Source organism: Heptranchias perlo, chromosome 4 (genome assembly GCF_035084215.1).
Source record: "Heptranchias perlo isolate sHepPer1 chromosome 4, sHepPer1.hap1, whole genome shotgun sequence".
NCBI classification, from domain to species: domain Eukaryota; kingdom Metazoa; phylum Chordata; class Chondrichthyes; order Hexanchiformes; family Hexanchidae; genus Heptranchias; species Heptranchias perlo.
The window spans coordinates 8,942,889-8,966,362 of record NC_090328.1 but is presented as its reverse complement, the minus strand read 5'-3'; the positions used below and the strand labels follow the sequence as shown (position 1 = coordinate 8,966,362).

The 23,474-nt window shown below is 46.7% G+C and overlaps 1 protein-coding gene across 1 annotated transcript in view; it reads right to left on the bottom strand.

Moving 5' to 3' along the window:
* dok7b (docking protein 7b) overlaps positions 1–23,474 on the bottom strand; it is an 83,126-nt gene that overhangs the window by 21,005 nt on the left and 38,647 nt on the right. The window contains exons 8-12 of the mRNA XM_067982095.1: positions 16,555–16,603; positions 11,501–12,466; positions 3,651–3,742; positions 1,844–1,988; positions 89–183 (exon numbers count right to left, since the gene is read on the bottom strand). Of these exons, the coding sequence (XP_067838196.1) occupies positions 89–183; positions 1,844–1,988; positions 3,651–3,742; positions 11,501–12,466; positions 16,555–16,603 (1,347 nt within the window). The remainder of the gene's footprint in view (positions 1–88; positions 184–1,843; positions 1,989–3,650; positions 3,743–11,500; positions 12,467–16,554; positions 16,604–23,474) is intronic.

Genomic DNA, 23,474 nt, shown 5'->3' with positions numbered 1-23,474 from the left:
CCCTTCACAAATTAACAATACAATTTAACTTAATAGTACCAGCCCAATTCCTCGACCGTTGCGGGTAAGGTCTCTTTCGACGTCTCACCTCAGACTGTTTCTCCGTTGGGAGAGCCTCCATGAACTCGTACATCTGTCCTGTCGCCATCTTCTGCTTCTCCTCCTTTTTCTTTGGTTTCTTATCTGCAGTAAGAGTGCACGAACATACGTGTGACGTATCTTTGAAGATAGATTTTTTTTCACTCGATATAGTTGGAGCGCCACCATTTTGTCATCAGTGTGTGTCAAGATCCCTCTTACCTACTGTAACCTTGGGATAACTCACCGCCAACCTGTAGAACTGATGTCCGTCTCTACACAGGGGCAGCAGCACAGATACAACGTGGTAGATGTTCAACTTGGCGATACAGATTGGCCGCCCTTTATAGAAAATGCCCTATTTTCATCTCCGTTGATCTGAATGAAAATCAGGTGATTTTCAATTTAGAGTCGACCGATCCCCAAGATCAGTTTTAGACCCGGGAGGCAGGTTGAAAATCTACCCCAATGGGACTTGGAAAGCTATCGGTTACGTGGAGAGACAGGAGAAACTGGGATTGTTCTCCTTAGATCAGAGAGGATTAAGGGGAGATTTAATAGAGGTGCTCAAAATCACAAAGGGTTTTGATAGAGTGAATAAGGAGAAACTGTTTCCATTGGCAGAAGGGTCGGTAACCAGAGGACACAGATTTAAGGTCATTGGAAAAAGAACCAGAAGGGGGGGAGATGAGGAGAAATATTTTTACTCAGTGAGTTGTAATAATCTGGAATACACTGCCTGAAAGGGTGGTGGAAGCAGATTCGATAGTGACTTTCAAAAGGGAATTGGATAAATACTTGAAGGGGAGAAAATTGCAGGGCTACGGGGAAAGAACAGGGGAATGAGACTAATTGGATAGCTCTTTCAAAGAGCCGGCACAGGCACGATGGGCCAAATGGCCTCCTTCTGTGCTGTAAGATTCTATGATTCTATGTAGAGATATCTACTGAAACCTGAACCGAGAGCTGACAACTGAATGTTTAGCTTTTAAACGCACCGGGGCTTAAAAGATTAAATTATGAGGACAGGTTGCATAAACTTGGCTTGTATTTCCTTGAGTTCAGAAGGTTTAGGGGTGATCTAATTGAGGTCTTCAAAATGACAAAGGGATTCGATAGGGTAGATACAGAGAAACTATTTTGTCTGGTGGGGGTATCCAGAACAAGGGGGCATAATCTTAAAATTAGAGCTAGGCCATTCAGGAGTGAAATCAGGAAGTGCTTTTTCACACAAAGGGTAGTGGAAATCTAGAACTCTCTCCCCCAAAAGACTGTGGATGCTGGGGGGGTCAACTGAAATTTTCAAGACTGAGATCGATAGATTTTTGTTGGGTAAGGGTATCAAGGGATATGGAGCAAATGGAGTTGAGGTACAGATCAGCCACAATCTGATTGTATGGCAGAACAGGCTCGAGGGGTCTACTCCTGCTCCTATGTTCCTATTTACTTTCATCAGGATGATAGAATTGCTTCTGAACTAAATTGAGCCCAGATCCCAAGGCACACAAACACGCATGTACACACGTATGTGCACGCACACGCTGCCAGGTAATGGTACTTAACTAGAAACTCTGAGAACTCCCATCATGGCAAGTTGTGGAACAGAATTCAATACCTCTGGTAAAATGGGCGAGCGCCAGAAATTTAAAAAATGACCATGAAAGCGGCCAGATTGTTGTAAAAACTGGTTCATTAATGTCCTTCAGGGAAGGGAACCTCTGGCCTACAGGCGAGTTCAGTCCCACACTTGACTTCAGTTCCACACCTGACTGCAGTTCCACACCTTGTGGTTGACATTTAATGCAATCTAAAGTGGCTTGGGCAAGCAGCACCTTCTCAGGGTACTCAGGGGAACTGGGGACAATCAAGGCTTCTTCGACAGCACCTCCCAAACCTGCGACCTCTACCACCTAGAAGGACAAGGGCAGCAGGCGCATGGGAACAACACCACCTGCACGTTCCCCTCCAAGTCACACACCATCCCGACTTGGAAATATATCGCCGTTCCTTCATCGTCGCTGTCAAAATCCTGGAACTCCCTTCCTAACAGCACTGTGGGAGAACCTTCACCACACGGACTGCAGCGGTTCAAGAAGGCGGCTCACCACCACCTTCTCAAGGGCAATTAGGGATGAGCAATAAATGCTGGCCTTAACAGCGAAGTCCATATCCCGCAAATGAAAAAAAAATTACTTTGCTAGTACTGCCCGCATCCTGACAATTAAAAAAGAAAGACACACATACACAGAGAGCCATCCAGCTTTCCATGTAACTGCTGCATGCTCTGTGGTTTTTTAGGTTTAGATTTTGTGTTTGAGAATCTAAAGCCAGTCTAAAGTTTAAGACCACACTACACAAGTTGTAAAGCCAGTGTGTTTACCAGTGCTACAGGTGAGAGCGCTGAGATAAAGGGTTGCCTATCTGTTAAGGAGCTTAAGGGAATTGGATACTTACTTGAAAAGGAGAAATTTACAGGGCTATGGGGAAAGAGCTGGTAGGCGTGGGACTAATTGGATAACCCTTTCAAAGAGCCGGCATGGGCACAAAGGGCCAAATGGACTCCTTCTATGCTGTATGATTCTATGATTACATATAGAATAGATGCATTTAAGGCGAAGCTAGATAAACACATGAGGGAGAAAGGAATAGAAGGTTATGCTGATCGGGTTAGATGAAGAGGGGTGGGAGGAGGCTCGTGTGGAGCATAAACACCGGCACAGACCTGTTGGGCCGAATGGCCTGTTTCTGTGCTGTTCATTCTGTGTAATTCTATGTAAGCGAGGATCTGAAAGGCAGACTGTACGTGTCTGAGGCATTAGCTTCGATCTGCTCTCGGTTTCTAACCTAATTTTCACTAGGTCAGTTCTCAACAGGCCATGGCTAAGAGGACACCGCCAATACAGATATCTCTGGGTGATCGAGTTGATTCAGCTGGAGGGGAGAAATGTGGAAAGGAAAGCGGTGGATCTAGATACACAAAGTGCTGGATGGTGAGGGACACGTTACAAAGGAACCTTCTCTTGTTGGTATTAGGTTGACATAGAATCATAGAATCGTACAGCAGAGAAGGCAGCCATTCGGCCCATCTTGCCTGTGCCGGCTCTTTGAAAGAGCTATCCAATTAGTCCCACTCCCCTGTTCTTTCCCCATAGCTCTGCAAATTTCTCCCCTTCAAATATTTATCCAATTCCCTTTTGAAAGCTTGAATTGAATCTGCTTCCACCGCCCTTTCAGGCAGTGCATTCCAGATCATCACAACTCGCTGCGTAAAAAAAAATTCTCCTCGTCTCACCTCTGGCTCTTTTGTCAATTACCTTAAATCTGTGTCCTCTGGCTATCGACCCTTCTGACATGTGGCAACTAGCAAGACGTTCTGTAAACCTTAGGTATCTAGCCGTGACCATCGCCTCGAATTTCTGAAGGGGGTTCTCCGATGGGAACCCCCTCTCCCCCCACAACAAGGGAAACGGCTCAAAGAGGCATCTCTCCAGGGTCTCCTGCCTGAGTCAGGGCGGGAGATCCCTGTGGAAATTCAAGGCCCACCTCTTTATAACAGCCCGATTTTTTTTTACCCGCTGAATGTTTCTCAAAGTAACTTCTACCTCCGCGTCCTTTGGAGTAAAGCACACGGCTGATCGGGCACTTTTTAACGAGAGTGATGGGCCTGAGGGAACAGGGGCCTTGAAGGTTACGAAATCGTAGGCTTTATCCAAGGCATCCTTTTGACAACAGGATGCGGGGAATGCACAGGCAGAGCCTCCGAGACACATGGTGAACCCCAGAGGAAACTCAGCCCAGGACACCCACCCCTCACAGTCTCCTAACTAAAATAATCTTTCATTCTCATATTTCATCTCTCCCTCTTATTTTCAAGTGTGTGGGAGTGAAGACTAGTTTAAGTCGCACTGTCAAGTTTAAATCTTATTTAAAGATGCCATAGAATCATCGAATATTTACGGCACAGAAGGAGGCCATTCTGCCCATCGTGTCCACGCCGGCTGAGAAACGAGCCACCCGGCCTAATCCCACTTTCCCGCATTTGGTCCGTAGCCCTGTAGGTCACGGCTCTTCAGGTGCACATCCAGGTATTTTTTAAATGAGTTGAGGGTTTCTGCCTCTACCACCCTCTCAGGCAGTGAGTTCCAGACCCCCACCACCCTCTGGGTGAAAAAAAATGTCCTAATTTCTGTCCTAATCCTTCTACCAATCACTTTAAATCTATGCCCCCTGGTTATTGACCCCTCCGCTAAGGGAAATAGGTCCTTCCTATCCACTCTATCTAGGTCCCTCATCATTTTATACCTCAATCAAATCACCCCTCAGCCTCCTCTGTTCCAAAGAAAACAACCCCAGCCTATCCAATCTGTCATAGAATCATAGAATCATAGAAGTTACAACATGGAAACAGGCCCTTCGGCCCAACATGTCCATGTCGCCCAGTTTATACCACTAAGCTAGTCCCAATTGCCTGCACTTGGCCCATATCCCTCGATACCCATCTTCCCCATGTAACTGTCCAAATGCTTTTTAAAAGACAAAATTGTACCCGCCTCTACTACTGCCTCTGGCAGCTCGTTCCAGACACTCACCACCCTTTGAGTGAAAAAATTGCCCCTCTGGATCCTTTTGTATCTCTCCCCTCTCACCTTAAATCTGTGCCCCCTCGTTATAGACTCCCCTACCTTTGGGAAAAGATTTTGACTATCGACCTTATCTATGCCCCTCATTATTTTATAGACTTCTATAAGATCACCCCTTAACCTCCTACTCTCCAGGGAATAAAGTCCCAGTCTGTCTAACCTCTCCCTGTAAGTCAAACCATCAAGTCCCGGTAGCATCCTAGTAAATCTTTTCTGCACTCTTTCTAGTTTAATAATATCCTTTCTATAATAGGGTGACCAGAACTGTACACAGTACTCCAAGTGTGGCCTCACCAATGCCCTGTACAACTTCAACAAGACATCCCAACTCCTGCATTCAATGTTCTGACCAATGAAACCAAGCATGCTGAATGCCTTCTTCACCACCCTATCCACCTGTGACTCCACTTTCAAGGAGCTATGAATCTGTACTCCTAGATCTCTTTGTTCTATAACTCTCCCCAACGCCCTACCATTAACGGAGTAGGTCCTGGCCCGATTCGATCTACCAAAATGCATCACCTCACATTTATCTAAATTAAATCATCATAGCTAAAATTCTCCAGTCCTGGCAACAGCCTCGTAAATCTCCTCTGTACCCTCTCTAATGTAATGTGGTGACCAGAACTGTACGCAGTACTCATGCTGTGGCCTAACCAGTGTTTTATACAGTTCCAGCATAACCTCCCTGCTCTTATATTCTATGCCTCGGCTAATAAAGGAAAGCATTCCATATGTCTTCTTAACCACCTTATCTACCTGTCCTGATACCTGCTGCCCTGTTGGTATCAGAGCTCCCATTCAGTGCAAAGAAGAGGGAAGAGATAGTGCGATGACAAGAAGATTGATTTTCAGTGATTAAGTATAAATGCTTGAAGTTCATCCTGTGAGTAGCTGAACCATAAACTCAAAGGAGGTCCGAGGCTCGATTCACAATCTGCGCTGAGTTACATAGAATTTACAACAGGCCATTCGGCCCAACTGGTCCATGCCGGTGTTTATGCTCCACAAGAGCCTCCTCCCACCCCTCTTCATCTCACCCTATCATCATATCCTTCTATTCCTTTCTCCCTCATGTACTTATCCAGCTTCCCCTTGAAATTATCTATGCGAGTTCCACATTCTAACCACTCTTTGGGTAAAGAAGTTTCTCCTGAATTCCCTTTTGGATTTATTAGTGACTATCTTATATTTATAACCCCTAGTTTGGTCTCCCCACAAATGGAAATATCTTCTCTACGTCTACCCTATCAAACCCCTTCATAATTCCAAAGACCTCTATCAGGTCACCCCTCAGCCTTCTCTTTTCTAGAGAAAAGAGCCCCAGCCTGTTCAATCTTTCCTGATAATTTGTAACCTCTCTGTTCTGGAATTGTTCTTGTAAATCTTTTTTGCACCTACTCCAGTGCCTCTATATCCTTTTTGTAATATGGAGACCAGAACTATGCACAGTGCTCCAAGTGTGGTCCAACCAAGGTTTTGTATAAGTTTTAACAGTCATCTCGTTCTGAAGCAGCAGAGTGGTAGCGATGCTATGAGGGGCCTCAGAGGCCCTGATTTAGGGAGGGGGGGAGGAATTTTCCAAGGCTCCCGCTCCCGATCACTATCCTGCCGGAAGTGAGCATGAGGCGGGCAATAGGTGAAGACCAGGGCTGGATGCGGTTTTGGATACACAGACTATAACACAGAGAGGTCAAGGTACGGAAACAAACCAATCGGCCCAACCAGTCCATGTCGGCGTTTACCATCCGCGCTAGCAAGCAGTCCGAATCACATTTACCCTCTCCCTGTTCCCATATCCCTCTCGCAGTCAAGTAGCCTGCCAACATCCATAGTCAATGCGCAGAATGCCCGCTTGGACAAGGTATCAGACTGACTGGTTGGCACCCTTGGCACTGTATCCAAACAGGGAGTCAACGACAGGAGCCGGGCAGAGGAGGAAAACAGACCAGAAAAATGTGCACTCGTGTTTTTATTTTAAGATTTTGTGAGTAAAATTAATAACTTTTTTTTTCTACGAAGTCTAACCTTGAGTGCACGTCAGTCAGACAGATCAAATCAGATCGAAATTAAAGAGGATTACAGAAAATAACCATGCAGACGAGAGTACTTGAAATTGAAGCACACAAGGAAAAGACAGACGCACAGAGAGAAGTGTTGAGAGATTCATCTTTATTGTTGAGACAAAGAGGATATTATAAACAACACAGAAACCAGGAAGGAAGATTGTGTAAGAGTCGACACTTCATTCACAAGGTAGGAGAGGTAGAAGAGAGGCAAGAAACCATGAAAGGAATGGGAACAGCTCAGACATGAGTAGGTAATGGGATTAATGGGAACACCAGTAGGTAATGGGAACAGCTCAGACATGAGTAGGTAATGGGATTAATGGGAACACCAGTAGGTAATGGGATTAATGGGAACACCAGTAGGTAATGGGATTAATGGGAACACCAGTAGGTAATGGGATTAATGGGATTAATGGGAACACCAGTAGGTAATGGGATTAATGGGAACACCAGTAGGTAATGGGATTAATGGGAACACCAGTAGGTAATGGGATTAATGGGATTAATGGGAACACCAGTAGGTAATGGGAACAGTGAAGACACCAGTAGGTAATGGGATTAATGGGAACACCAGTAGGTAATGGGATTAATGGGAACACCAGTAGGTAATGGGATTAATGGGAACACCAATAGGTAATGCAATTAATGGGAACACCAGTAGGTAATGGGATCAGTGAAGGCACCAGTAGGTAATGGGATTAATGGGAACACCCGTAGGTAATGGGATTAATGGGAACACCCGTAGGTAATGGGATTAATGGGAACACCCGTAGGTAATGGGATTAATGGGAACACCAGTAGGTAATGGGATCAATGAAGAAACCAGTAGGTAATGGGATCAGTGAAGACACCAGTAGGTAATGGGATCAGTGAACACACCAGTAGGTAATGGGATCAGTGAAGACACCAGTAAGTAATGGGATTAATGGGAACACCAGTAGGTAATGGGATCAATGGAAACACCAGTAGGTAATGGGATCAGTGGAAACACCAGTAGGTAATAGGATCAGTGGAGACAACAGCAGGAAATGGGATCAGTGGAGATACCAGTAGGTAATGGGATCATGGCGACACCAGTAGGTAATGGGATCAGTGGCGACACCAGTACGTAATGGGATCAGTGGAGACACCAGTAGGTAATGGAAACAGTGGAGACACCAGTAGGTAATGGGATTAATGGGAACACCAGTAGGTAATGGGATCAGTGAAGGCACCAGTAGGTAATGGGATTAATGGGTACACCCGTAGGTAATGGGATCAATGGGAACAACAGTTGGTAATGGGATTAATGGGAACGCCAGTAGGTAATGGGATCAGTGAAGAAACCAGTAGGTAATGGGATCAGTGAAGACACCAGTAGGTAATGGGATCAGTGAAGACACCAGTAGGTAATGGGATTAATGGGAACGCCAGTAGGTAATGGGATCAGTGAAGAAACCAGTAGGTAATGGGATCAGTGAAGACACCAGTAGGTAATGGGATAAGTGAAGACACCAGTAGATAATGGGATCAGTGAAGACCCCAGTAGATAATGGGATCAGTGAAGACCCCAGTAGATAATGGGATCAGTGAAGACACCAGTAAGTAATGGGATTAATGGGAACACCAGTAGGTAATGGGATCAGTGGAGACACCAGTAGGTAATGGGATCAGTGGAGACACCAGTAGGTAATGGGAACAGTGGAGACACCAGTAGGTAATGGGATCAGTGGAGACAACAGCAGGTAATGGGATCAGTGGAGACCCCAGTAGGTAACGGGAACAGTGGAGACCCTAGTAGGTAATGGGATCAGTGGCGACACCAGTAGGTAATGGGATCAGTGAAAACACCAGTAGGTAATGCTATCAGTGAAAACACCAGCAGGTAATGGGATCAGTGGAGACACCAGTAGGTAATGGGATCAGTGAAGGCACCAGTAGGTAATGGGATTAATGGGAACACCCGTAGGTAATGGGATTAATGGGAACACCAGTAGGTAATGGGATTAATGGGAACGCCAGTAGGTAATGGGATTAATGGGAACACCAGTAGGTAATGGGATTAATGGGAACGCCAGTAGGTAATGGGATCAGTGAAGAAACCAGTAGGTAATGGGATCAGTGAAGACACCAGTAGGTAATGGGATCAGTGAAGACACCAGTAAGTAATGGGATTAATGGGAACACCAGTAGGTAATGGGATCAGTGGAGAAACCAGTAGGTAATGGGAACAGTGGAGACACCAGTCGGTGATGGGATCAGTGGAGACAACAGCAGGTAATGGGATCAGTGGAGACCCCAGTAGGTAATGGGAACAGTGGAGACCCCAGTAGGTAATGGGATCAGTGAAAACACCAGTAGGTAATGGGATCAGTGAAGACACCAGTAAGTAATGGGATTAATGGGAACACCAGTAGGTAATGGGATCAGTGGAGACACCAGTAGGTAATGGGATCAGTGAAGACACCAGTAGGTAATGGGATCAGTGAAGACACCAGTAGGTAATGGGATCAGTGAAGACACCAGTAAGTAATGGGATTAATGGGAACACCAGTAGGTAATGGGAACAGTGGAGACACCAGTCGGTGATGGGATCAGTGGAGACAACAGCAGGTAATGGGATCAGTGGAGACCCCAGTAGGTAATGGGAACAGTGGAGACCCTAGTAGGTAATGGGATCAGTGGAGCCACCAGTAAGTAATGGGATCAATGGAGACACCAGTAGGTAATGGGATCAGTGGAGACACCAGTCGGTAATGGGGTCCCCAACATCCCAAATGTAATATTCTTACCCTTGTGTTTAAATTGTGGAATGGCCTCACCCATCCTTCTCTCTATAAATCTCCTCCATCCCAACCGTTTCCCAGATCTATGTGTCCTCTGTCCCTCTCCTTTTGAAAACTCCCCCTCCCTTTGTACCAATATTGGGGACCGTGCCTTCAGCCATCCAGGCCCTACACTACGGTATTCCACTGCTCCCCCCCACCCCCAAGTCTCTCCAACTCCCTTTTCCCCTTTGCGACGCTCCTTAACACAATGTCCTAATCTCTCCTTCTTTAGCTCTGAGTCCATTTTGGTCTGTTTATGTTTCTGTGTAGCACCTGTGACTTTTTTTGATAAGTTGTTCTGATGGGAACAGTGGAGACACCAATAAGTAATGGGAACAGTGGAGACACCAGTAGGTAATGGGAACAGTGGAGACACCAGTAGGTAATGGGATCAGTGGAGACACCAGTAGGTAATGGGATCAGTGGGGACCCCAGTAGGTAATGAGATCAGTGGAGGCCCCAGTAGGTAATGGGATCAGTGGGGACCCCAGTAGCTAATGTGATCACTGGAGACACCAGTAGGTAATGGGATCAGTGGAGACCCCAGTAGCTAATGGGACCAGTGGAGACCCCAGTAGGTAATGTGGTCTCCAACATCCCAAATGTAATATTCTCACCCTTGTGTTTAAATTGTGTAATGGCCTCACCCATCCTTCTCTCTATAAACCTCCTCCATCCCAACCATCTTCCAGAACTATATGGTCCTCTGTCCCTCCCCTTTTGAAAATTCCCCCTCCCTTTGTGCCAACATCAGAGACCGTGCCTTCAGCCGTCCAGGCCCTGCACTACAGAATTCCACCCCCCCCAACCCCAAATCTCTCAACTCCCTTTTCCATTTTGAGACCCTCCTTAATGCAACGTCCTAATCTCACCATTTTTGGTCCGTTTATGTTTCAGTGAGGCACCTGGGACATATTTCGATACAAATGTAAATTGATGTTGTAATGGAAACACCAGTTTGTAATGGGAACAATGGAGACTCTGGATGGTAATGGGATCAGTGGAGACTCTGGATGATAATGGGATCAGTGGAGACTCTGGATGGTAATGGGATCAGTGGAGACTCTGGATGGTAATGGGATCAGTGGAGACTCTGGATGGTAATGGGAGCAGTGGAGACTCTGGATGGTAATGGGATCAGTGGAGACTCTGGATGGTAATGGGAACATTGGAGACTCTGGTTTGTAATGGGAACATTGGAGACTCTGGATGATAATGGGAACAGTGGAGACTCTGGATGGTAATGGGAACAATGGAGACTCTGGATGGTAATGGGAACAGTGGAGACTCTGGATGATAATGGGATCAGTGGAGACTCTGGATGGTAATGGGAACAGTGGAGACTCTGGATGGTAATGGGAACAGTGGAGACTCTGGATGATAATGGGATCAGTGGAGACTCTGGATGGTAATGGGATCAGTGGAGACTCTGGATGGTAATGGGATCAGTGGAGACTCTGGATGGTAATGGGATCAGTGGAGACTCCGGATGGTAATGGGAACAGTGGAGACTCTGGATGGTAATGGGATCAGTGGAGACTCCGGATGGTAATGGGAACAGTGGAGACTCTGGATGGTAATGGGATCAGTGGAGACTCTGGATGGTAATGGGATCAGTGGAGACTCCGGATGGTAATGGGAACAGTGGAGACTCTGGATGGTAATGGGATCAGTGGAGACTCCGGGTGGTAATGGGAACAGTGGAGACTCTGGATGGTAATGGGAACAGTGGAGACTCTGGATGGTAATGGGAACAGTGGAGACTCTGGATGGTAATGGGATCAGTGGAGACTCTGGATGGTAATGGGATCAGTGGAGACTCTGGATGGTAATGTGTGTGGGGAGAGGGGGAGGACTGAGGTTGGTAAGCAAGAGTATAGATAAATTGTTAAAATAGCCAAGTTACCTTCATCCACACCGCTGCGGTCACACACCTCTGCCTTCAAACGGATGCCATTTCTTTCAACGAGCTCCTGTATTCCTCTCCACGAGTTTGACAGCTGTTGGTCGAGCCAGTTCTGTTCAGCGTCCGCTTGCTGTCTTCTTGGCAACCCGGTGCTTGATTTACCGCTCTTCCGATCCATTGCTTTCCACCTCCAACAATCTCCTCCAAGTTTGCAGCTCTCTGGTGCACCGGGTTCTTGAGCTGGGGCCTGTATAACCAGGTACGTCTGTGCAGCGAAGGTCAGACTGCTCACCCGGGCAGCAGAGCGATGGGCGACTGCATCCCGGGACCCTGGAAACGTCTGCACCTTTCCCAGGGCGGCAAGGAGCTTTCTTGGTGCGTTGACGACTTTGTAAGTGTCTCTTGCGCTCTCTCGGTTTCTCCAGTGGTTTTGGAACGGGCCGTGGCGGCAATTTGAGTTCACCGTCTCTCCCCGTGCCGGTATGGAATTTCGTGCCGCGACCATCGGTTCATACACGGGCCCGACGCCATCTCTCCCGCCTCCGTGGCCTTCGCCGCGGCACAGCCGCCCTCCCGACAGTCTGCCCCACGTAAACGTTTCTCTGCCGGCTCTGAAACCCTCGTCAATTGTCACGCCGCACGCGGTGAAACCATCCGACGCCGCCTTCAATCTATCGCCCGTGGGATGACTGCTGCTGAAGGCATTGTCCTTGGCACCGGAATCGTTACTCGGAGCAGTTACACTGAGACGACAGGCCTCTGTGCCTTTGAGGCACCAGCTTCTGGTCTCCCACAGTGCACCATATATGTCCCCGTCACTACTTTGCCGGCGGCCATCTCGTTTAACCGTAGTCTGGCTGTTGTTCTTGGCCGTCCTTTGGAGCTCCTTGTATTTGTTATTCTGCGGCTCAGTCAGCCCGTACAGGTTGTCACTGCGTGCTTTCCCTTTGCTGTCACTACCAGACCCTGCTCCGTGATACATAAATAGCCAGATACATTTTATAGAACATTGAACTCAATGGAAATCCAAGGGCACCGAAACGGAAAGTGTGCGTTAAAAGCTTATGATGATCTGTCCCTTAGAACAGTATCTCTTTTAATGTAGGTGGTCTTTAAATGAAGGACACAGTTAAACCATGTGCACAACAGGAGTGTGATGGAATACTCTCCACTTGCCTCGATAGAGCAGCTGCAACAACACTCAAGAAGCTCGACACCATCCAGGACAAAGCAGCCCGCTTGATCGGCAGCCCATCCACCACCCTAAACATTCACTCCCTTCACCACCGGCGCACCGTGGCTGCAGTGTCTACCATCCACAGGATGCACTGCAGCAACTCGCCAAGGCTTCTTCGACAGCACCTCCCAAACCCGCGACCTCCACCACCCAGAAGGACAAGAGCAGCAGGCGCACGGGAACAACACCACCTGCACGTTCCCCTCCAAGTCACAAACCATCCCGACTTGGAAATATATCGCCGTTCCTTCATCGTCACTGGGTCAAAATCCTGGAACTCCCTTCCTAACAGCACTGTGGGAGAACCTTCACCACACGGACTGCAGCGGTTCAAGTAGGCGGCTCACCACCACCTTCTCAATTCATCCCGAGAATGAATTAAAACATAACACCTGCTTTGAGACATATGAGTTGAGCCTTGACAGGGAGCGTAGGGGGGTCATTTGACTGTAGAGCCAAGCTATATCCTGTCTTCACTCACTTCCAGGAGGGGTCTTTGGACAGTGATCGCCTGCGGGAACCATGAACACTTTTTCCCCCCCTCTTCTCTAATCTGGGATACTGAGGAAAGTTATAACAAACCCAGCGGAGATCAGCACGGATCAGGGGTGCAACGAAGGTTCACTAGACTAATTCCTGGGATGAGAGGGTTGTCCTATGAGGAGAGATTGAGTGGAATGGGCCTATACTCTCTGGAGTTTAGAAGAATGAGAGGTGATCTCATTGAAACGTATAAGATTCTGAGAGGTCTTGACAGGGTAGATGCTGAGAGGCTGTTTCCCCTGACTGTAGAGTCTAGAACCAGGGGGGCATAGTCTCAGGATAAGGGATCGGCCATTTAGGACCGAGACGAGGAAAAATTTCTTCACTCAGAGGGTTGTGAATCTTTGGAATTCTTTACCCCAGAGGGCTGTGGATGCTGAGTGTTTGAGTATATTCAAAGCTGAGATCAATAAATTTTTGGACTCTAGGGGAACCAAGGGATAAGGGGATCCGGCAGGAAAGTGGAGTTGAGGTCGAAGATCAGCCATGATCTTAATGAATGGCGGAGCAGGCTCGAGGGGCCGTATGGCCTACTCCTGCTCCTATTTCTTATGTTCTCAAACCTTTGGGCCTTCCTGTTCTGGGCAAGCTCAATGGGCCATGGGGCAGAAGCATCTCAATTCGCCATATTAAGTGGCAGTGACTCAGGTGCATTCCTGTGGACGGTAAAGTCAGATATTCTGCCCCCGGCATTAATTTGACGTTTCTTTTGTTACTTGTCAAGCAATCCCGAGATCTGTATCGGATTACCCTTTGATCTATTAAAAGCCCTGCCGTGTGTAGCAAAACTTTCAACGCAAGATGACAAAACAGGGCCATAAATTAATATATCGGATTAAGTTACTCTGTTTAATCATCATCACCCTTCTATAATTGCTGAGGGAATGCATCCAGAGTGTCCCCGGCAACATGTAGCTTTGATACTTGATAAGCTGCGTGTCACAATATATTAACTTGTTGCCCTGTACAGTATTCAGCAACCGACGTATACTTAAAACATCGCAAAATGTCCTGAGGCAATTAGCAAGAGGAGAGGAAATTCAAACACCAATAAAAAGACTTGCATTTCTACAGCACCTTTCAACAACCTCAGGATGTCCTGAAGCGCTTTACAGCCAATTAATTACTTTTGAAGTGCAGTCACTGTTGTAATGTAGGAAAACGCGGCAGCCAATCTGCGCACAGCAAGATCCCACAATCAGCATAATGACCCGATAACCCGTTTTTAGTGAAGTTGGTGGTGGGATAAATGTTGTCCTAGGAAAAACTCCCCCACTCTTCTTTAAAATAGCGGCCATGGGATCTTTTACATCTACCCAAGAGGGCAGACAGGACCTCAGTTTAATATCTCATCTGAAGGACAGCAACTCTGACAGTGCAGCACTCCCTCAGTACTGCACTGGGTGCATCAGCTTGGGTTTTGTGGAGTGAGGGACTTGAACCCACAACCTTCTGACTCAGAGGTAAGAGTGCTACCCACTGAGCCACAGCTGATACTTTGCAGGAGTTATAAAATTTCTTACCTGCAGGGAATCCTGTCAGGTTAGGTCCCCCTCCCTGCGAGGCTGATCCTTGGGTCACCAACAGGGAGAAATGGTGGGGGGGGGGGGGTGGAGTCTGTGACCTCTGGCTGGTCCAAGAACCAATCCAGAGGTGTGCAATCCCAGAAAGCCAAGCTAACAGCTGGATGTACAAACCGGGAATTTCGTCAGGGATTCTCCACCTGATAGACTGTGTAACTTCAGCAGAAACCCCCCCCCCCCACCACCCTGGCGACAACGTACGGCCCGAAGCCAGAACGCCCACCATCTTCTACAGAACCAGCTCTGGGACGACTCCCCTTCGATGACGTCCCAGAGCCAGTTAGTCAAAGCTCACCGCAACTCTCACCACCCCCCACCCCCCACCCCCCACCCCGCACCATAATAAGAAAGAATATTGGCATTTCATAAAACAAGGTCAGGAATTTTCCACCATGAAATGGGGGCATACTTGAAGCATAACCCACAGATGTTCCTCCCCTTTAAGGTGGACCTTTATTGCTCAGACCAAGAGTCACAAGGGGCTCCTCCAACAAAGCCTCAACTCTCTAGCCTGGAACGTAATGACCAACGACATTAGCATCCATAAGACACCCCTTTGCCTGCTATTTTAGGGCAGGCGTTTGACGTTATTTTAAACGGGTTGCACAAATACATTAAGTGTTCAGCACTAATAGAGCCGTCGTTCATTTCTAGGCCTCTGTATCGATACAATCCATTTGCACAGAGTACAACTGGTAAAGCCTCACCCACCGCAGTTCCCGCCCATTGAATTGCCCCCTGACAGTACCATCATCTCGCACTGTCTCTGTGTCTTGTACGCGTGGTTTAAAGTGTAGAGTTCGCCATCCTGTGTCCAAACTTCCTCACATCTCTCCTAAACCTGCCCTTTCAACCTTGACCCTGTGTCCTCTCGCGCCACTGCCTTTGCGTATCTCATAGCACTGTTCCGGATTCACTTCCTCCATCCGGTTAAGTATATTATGTTCCTCTTTAAGATTCGCTCCGAGACTTTTTCCTCGGACTTTGTTCCCAACTGTAAATTGCAGAATTCTCCGATTCATATTTAAACCACGAGTGAAATTAGATAGTCATATAATCCATAGGGATATGGGCCAAGTGCAGGCAATTGGGACTAGCTTAGTGGTATAAACTGGGCGACATGGACATGTTGGGCCGAAGGGCCTGTTTCCATGTTGTAAACTTCTATGATTCTATAATCACACAGCACAAAAGGAGGCCATTCGGCCCATCGTGCCTGTGCCGGCTCTTTGGAAGAGCTGTCCAATTAGTCCCACTCCCCAGTTCTTTCCCCATAACCCTGCAAATTTTTTCCTTTTCAGGTATTTGTCCAATTCCCTTTTGAAAGTTATTATTGAACCTGCTTCCACCGCCCTTTCAGGCAGCGCATTCCAGATCATAACAACTCGCTGTGTTAAAAGAAAATTCTCCTCATCTCCCCCTCTGGTTCTTTGCCAATTGTCTTAAATCTGTGTTGTCTGGTTACAGACCCTCCTGCCGGTGGAAACAATTTCTCCTTATTTACGCTATCAAAGCCCTTCATTCCACTTGGAGAACTCTGTCACAAAAGCAAACTCTCATCCAGTGAGGACTACTGGTCGCAGTACATTTTCCGCTCTGCCAATCTGCAGATTCCAGCTTTTCCCCTAACGTAACACCAGAGCAGGTACCAGCAACGGGAATTGGAACATGGAACGGTTTCCGATTCTTACCTGGGACAGCAGGGATAGACAAGGCTCCTGATTGCGAGACTGTTGTTCCCTGTACAACAACAAAAAAAAAGGATCACGTGTTACACGGGAACAGGAGCAGGCCATTCGGCCCCTCGAGCCTGTTCCGCCATTCAATTAGATCATGGCTTATCTGTATCTTAACTCCATTTACCCGCCTTGGTTCCGTAACCCTTAATACCCTTTGCCTAACAAAAATCCATCAATCTCAGTTTTGAAGTTTTCAATTGACTCCCAGCAGCCACAGTTTTTTGGGGGGGAGAGAGTTCCAGATTTCCACTGCCCTTTGTGTGAAGAAGTGCTTCCTGACACCGCCCCTGATCGGCCTAGCTCTAATTTTAAGTCGATTGTTCTAGACTCCCCCCACCAGAGGAAATAGTTTCTCTCCATCTACCCTATCAAATCCCTTAATCATCTCAAACAAATCAATTCGATCACCCCTTAATCTTCTAAACTCAAGAGAATACAAGCCTGGTCAATGCAACCTGTCCTCATAATTTAAATAAAGTCGATAAAGAGCGTATCGCAAATTATTAAAAGGATGAGGGATGTGTCTGTTTGGCGTTTATAGTGAAGCACGTTCTTTGTGTTTGTCTTTCACCAGAGTGAGCATGATGTGGAGATGCCGGTGATGGACTGGGGTGGACAAATGTAAGGAATCTTACAACACCAGGTTATAGTCCAACAATTTTATTTTAAAATCACAAGCTTTCGGAGATTATCCCCTTCGTCAGGTGAATGAGTGAAAGGTTCTCAAATCGCATATCTTATATTAGGCTGGGACACCATCACACCAATCAAAAGGTGTCGTTGGTGTTCAAACAGGCCAGTCACGGAGAACAGTACGTCCCAGTACACTGAATATACATTGTGTCAAATTACACAGACAGAGAGAAAGAGACCCAAATGGCAGAGAGAGAGAGAGAGAGTATTAAAAACAGATAACTTTTTTTTCCCTTTTGCTGGTGGGGTTACGTGTAGCGTGACATGAACCCAAGATCCCGGTTGAGACCGTCCTCATGGGTGAGCAAACAAACAATCTTCCCCTCAGCATTGCATCAGAATTAATTCAGATTCCACAAACCGAGGGAGATAATCTGGATCAAGTTTGATGTTCATAAGATGGCAGTGAAATGCATCACCTAAAGGAACAGTCATTGTGGTGTTACACGGGTAAGTATTGGGTACGGTCGGCTGGGTTATGGTACGGGACTGGTAACCTATAGGTCATGAGTTCAAATCACACTGTGGCAAATTGTGATATTCCATTCAATAAACCTGGTTGTTTGTGGGCTGCCATTATGAAGCTACCAGATTGCTGTAACCTAGTGCCCAACATTGAGTGGCTCAACAAGGTAGCATTTTTATCTCAAAGTCATAGGTTCGAGTCCCCATTCCAGATCCTTGAGCACTTAATCTAGGCTGACAGTTACAGTACTGAAGGAGTGCTGCACCGTTGGAGGCGCCATCTTTTGGATGAGACATTAAACCTGCCCTCTCAGGTGGATGTAAAAGATCTCGTGGCATTATTTTGAAGAAGAGCAGGGGGGGGGGGTTCTCCCCGGTGTCCGTGGTCCTTCGACTAACATCACTAAAAAAACGATTATCTGGTCATTATCACATTGCCGTTTGTGGGAGCTTGCTGTGCGCAAACTGGCTGCCGCATTTCCTACATTACAACAGCGACTACACTTCAGAATACCTCGTCAGCTGTAAAGAGCTTTGGGATGTCCTGAGGTCATGAAAGGCGCTATATAAATGCAAGTTCTTTCTTTCACTGCCTAAAATCACTGAGCCATTGAGGGCCTAAAACATGAATCTAAATGCAACACTGGCTAAAGTAAAACGTTTTTTTAATTCATTCTCGGGATGTGGGCGTCACTGGCAAGGCCGGCATTTATTGCCCATCTCTCGTTGCCCTCAGAAAGCCTCCTCCTTGAACCACTGGTATTGACTTGATATAACTGAGTTGCTTTGCTAGGCCACTTCAGAGGGCAGTTAAGAGTCAGCCACCTCGGTGTGGGATTGGAGTCACCTACAGGCCAGACCGGGTAACGACGGCAGGTTTCCTTCCCTCATGACACATTGGTGAACCAGTTGGGTTTTTACGACAATCCAACAGCTTCACGGTCACTTTTACAGATACCGGCATTTTATTTCCAGATTTTTTTTTTAAACTGAATTCTAATTCTCAAACTACCACTCACGTTCTCTGGGTTATTATTCCAGGCCTCTGGAATACTGGTCCAGTAACACAACCACTCGATTACCGTACCCGTAAAGTAAGCTTGGCACCAAGGTGTTGCTTGAATCTTCAAAGAAATACAACGTTTTGGCCGTGAGCCTTTGCAGTGAATGTCGGCAAGTTGGATTTTGTATGTTGGGAGAGGTTGTGGGATTTGCAGGTCAGGGCCGCTGTACTTTTAACTTCCAATAGGTGGTGCTGCTGAGAACGGTGAGAGCTGTACTGCTGCCACCAGCAGGAACCCAACAGTACTGCAGCTGCTTAGCACAACAGCAACTTGCATTTATATAGCGCCTTAAATGTGGTAAAACATCCCAAGGCGTTTCACAGGAGCGATTATCAAACGAAATTTGACACCGAGCCACATAAGGAGATATTAGGACAGGAAAAGAGGTGGATTTTAAGGAGCGTCTTAAAGGAAGAGAGAGAGAGAGAGAAAGAGGTAGAGAGGTTTAGGGAGGGAATTCCAGAGCTTAGGGCCTAGGCGGCTGAAGGCACGGCCGCCAATGGTGGAGCGATTAAAATTGGGGGCTGCGCAAGGGGCAGGAATTGGAGGAGCGCAGAGATCTCGGAGGGTTGGAGGGCTGGAGGAGGTTACAGAGATAGGGAGGGGCGAGGCCATGGAGGGATTTGAAAACGAGGATGAGAATTTTAAAATCAAGGCGTTGCCGGACCGGGAGCCAATGTAGGTCAGCGAGCACAGAGGGTGATGGGTGAACGGGACTTGGTGCGAGTTAGGATACGGGCTGCAGGATAGAACCCACAAAAACAGCAACAACAACAACAACTTGCATTTATACAATGCCTTTAATGTTGTTAAATGTCCCAAGGTGCTTCACAGGAGCGTAATCAGGCAATGAGCCAAAGTTGGCGACATTTTAGGTCAGGTGACCAAAAGCTTGCTCAAAGAGGTAGGTTCTGAGGAGGGTTTTAAAGGAGAAGAGAGAGATAGAGGGGCGGAGAGGTTTAGGTAGACAGGGGCAAATTAAATTTTGTTTTGGAAATGTGAAATTTACTAGCCAGTAAAATGAAAGGCCAGAAAGTTAACGAGAACCACAAAAACAGTTACCAGCAGTACAAAGTAATTTTTTTTAAACATAACTTTATAAATCCAGTGATATTTCTGCACTAATTAGAGGGTTCCTAAGTTATAACTGTTGCCAACCTGAGATCTGAGATAGATAGCTTTTTGGCAACCAAAGGTATTAAGGGATATGGGCCAAAGGCAGGTATATGGAGTTAGATCGCAGATCAGCCATGATCTTATCAAATGGCGGAGCGGGCACGAGGGGCTGAATGGCCTACTCCTGTTCCTATGTTCCTAACCTATGCCTAAGGTCTCGGAGTTGGGTAAGTACAGTACGTCAGTGTCAGCTATGGCTCAGGGGGTCCCACTCTTGCCTCTGAGTCAGAAGGTCGTGGGTTCAAGTTCCTCCCCAAAGACTTAAGCACAGAATCTAGGCTGACACTCCAGTGCAACACTGAGGAAGTGCTGCACTGTCAGAGGTACTATCTTTTTGATAAGATATTCGACCAAGGCCCCGTCTGCCGTCTCAAGTGGACGTAAAAGATCCCATGGCACTATTCAAAGAAGAAAAGGGGAGTTCGCCCCGGTGTCCTGGCCAATATTTATCCCTCAACCAACGACACTAAAAACATTTTATCTGGTCATTATCACACTGCTGTTTGTGGGATCTTGCTGTGCTCAAATTGGCTGCCGCGTTTCCTACAATGACTACACTTTAAAAGTACTCCATTGGCTGTAAAGCGCTTTGGGACATCCTGAGAAAAGAAAGATTTGCATTTATATAGCGCCTTTCACAAACTCAAGATGTCTCAAAGTGCTTTACAACAACCAATGAAGTACTTTTGAAGTGCTGTAGGGAAACGCGGCAGCCAATTTGCACTCAGCAAGGTCCCACAAACAGCAATATGATAATAGCCAGATAATCTGTTTTAGTGATGTTGGTTGAGAGATAAATATTGGCCAGGACACCAGGGAGAACTCCCCCTGCTCTTCTTCGAAATAGTGGCCATGGGATCTTTTACATCCACCTGAGGAGGCAGACGGGGCCTCGGTTTAACGTCTCACCCGAGGTCATGAAAGGCGCTGTATAAATGAAAGTCTTTTTTTCTTTTCTCAGGACGTCCCGAGCACTTTTCAGCCAGTGAAGTACTTTTGACATGTTGTCACTGTTGTAATGTAGGAAACTGGACACCATATCAGACAAACAGAAACTACTAATGGGTTTCTCATTAGTTTGAAGTCTTTTAAACAAGGTGATGGGTTTTGGGTGTGATTGCTGTTATTAAGATTCTAAAGGGACTAGATAATGTGAGCTATGACAATATCACCTTGTCCAGAACAGTAGAACAAGAGGACACGGCCTGCGCATGAAGGGGGTATAAACTCAAAACTAATCTGCGGCAAACAACATTTTAAACCTGGATAAACCTGTTGCCTTTCGATCCATTGTCGGATTATAATGAACCCTAACAGAAGAGACCTAATGGACTGTGCACCTCTCGGACTGACGGTACCTCCAGACACGTCTGGTTCAGAGTCTCTCGGCGATATTAGATGTGGAGTGGAGTGTACTTCTAGTTAGCTTGGGTCATGACCGGCAAATGTGGAAACGCATTCCTCCGTTTCTGTCTTCTCTCCAGCGGTCGGATGGGATCCGCACAGTTACATAACTGAAACCCGAGGGACTCTGGTGGCAGCTGTGCAAGATTCTCAGCTGCCTGACTTTTCACTTACTCAGACCGCGTCACAGAATGGGCTGTATCCCAGACGCCTCTCAGTAGTTGAGCTGACACGAAAGAAAGAAAGAAACAGAAAGAAAGAAAGAACTTGCATCTCACGACCTCAGGACATCCCAAAGCGCTTTTCAGCCAATGAAGTACTTTTTGAAGTGTAGTCACTGTTGTAATGTAGGAAACGCAGCAGCCAATTTGCGCACAGCAAGCTCCCACAAACAGCAATGTGATAAAGGCCAGATATCCTTTTTTTTTACATATAGTGATGTTGATTGAGGGTTTTACTCTTACGTTTAATTTATAGTCTTTAGAAGACATTTAGTCCAAGTTTACGTCCAATCTTTTTTTGCTCCCAAACTTTAGTCACATTCTACTTTAGTCATGGGAAGGATTTTAGTGCAAAATGATCGTGTTTTCCTTCTTGTATTTTCGGGAATTTTTGAATCAACATTTCTGTTTCGACAAATGCCCCCGATTGCTACTTCACTTCCGCACAACACACAGGGCCGTGAGAAACGCCGGGAAGGAATAAACTGAGGTACGAACGGCATCGGAGATTGTATCTGTCCGATTCGCAGGGGAGCTCTCCCCGGTGTCCTGGGCCAATATTTATCTCTCAACCAGCATCATCAAAAACAGATTATCAGGTCATTATCTCTTTGCTGTCTGTGGGATCTTGCTGTGAGCAAATTGGCTGCCGCGTTTCCTACATTACAACAGCGACTACACTTGAAAAGGTACTTCATTGGTTGTAAATGGCTTTGAGACGTGCTGAGGTCATGAAAGGCGCCATAGAAATGCACGTTCTTTCCTTACACCCTTACCTAAGGATGAAGTGAGGCGACCTGTCCCACCCTCCCCTCAACTGGAGGCTGAAAAGCAAACAGAAGTGTCTTCCACGTCCAATTTAACAGGCGTGGAAAACAATCTTACCTCAGCGCTCCTGCCACTGGATTCAATATCCACCCGCTCCACCATGAACGCACTGTCTACAGAACACTGGGCAGCAACTCTCCAAAGTTACTTCAAGAACAGCCCTGTGAGCTCTACCACCCAGAGGGGCAAGAGCAGTAATGTTGTGGGATCACCATCACCTCCAGGCTCCCCTCCAAGTCACACATCGTCCTGACTTACACCGAATTTACAGCACAGGAACAGGCCATTTAGCCCAACAGGTCCATGCCGGTGTGTGTGCTCCACGCGAGCCTCCTCCCACCCTTCTTCATCTGACCCTATCAGCAGATCCTGATATTCCTTTCTCCCTCATGTGTTTACCTAGCTTCCCCTTAAATGCATCTATGCTATTCGCCTCAACTACTCCTTGTGGTAGCGGGTTCCACATTCTCACCACTCTTTGGGTAAAGGAGTTTCCCCTGAATTCCTTATTGAATTTATCAGTGACTATCTTATATTTATGGCCCCTAGTTCTGGTCTCCCCCACAAGTGGAAACAGCTTCTCTATGACAACCTTATCAAACCCTTCCATAATCTTAAAGACCTCTAACAGGGCAACCCTCAGTCTTCTCTGTACTAGAGAAAAGAGCCCCAGCCTGTTCAATCTTTCACTGGACATATATATAGGCCATTCCTTCATCATCAGTGGGTCAACATCCTGGAACTCCCTACCCTACAGCAATGTGGAAGCATCTTCACCACAGGGACTGCAGCAGTTCAAGAAGAAGGGTGGCTCACTACCACCTTCCCGAGGGCAACTAGGGATGGGCAACAAATGAAGTTCTGCCTTCTTCACCCATATCCCGAGAACAAATAATAAGAAAAAATTTACAAGATGTTGGAACCCAATAAAACATCAGAAATCCAGGCTTTATTTTTTCGTGCTTCTTAAAATCACTTGCAATTAATTTCTTTCATGAAGTTAGTTGTTAAGCAGTTACGA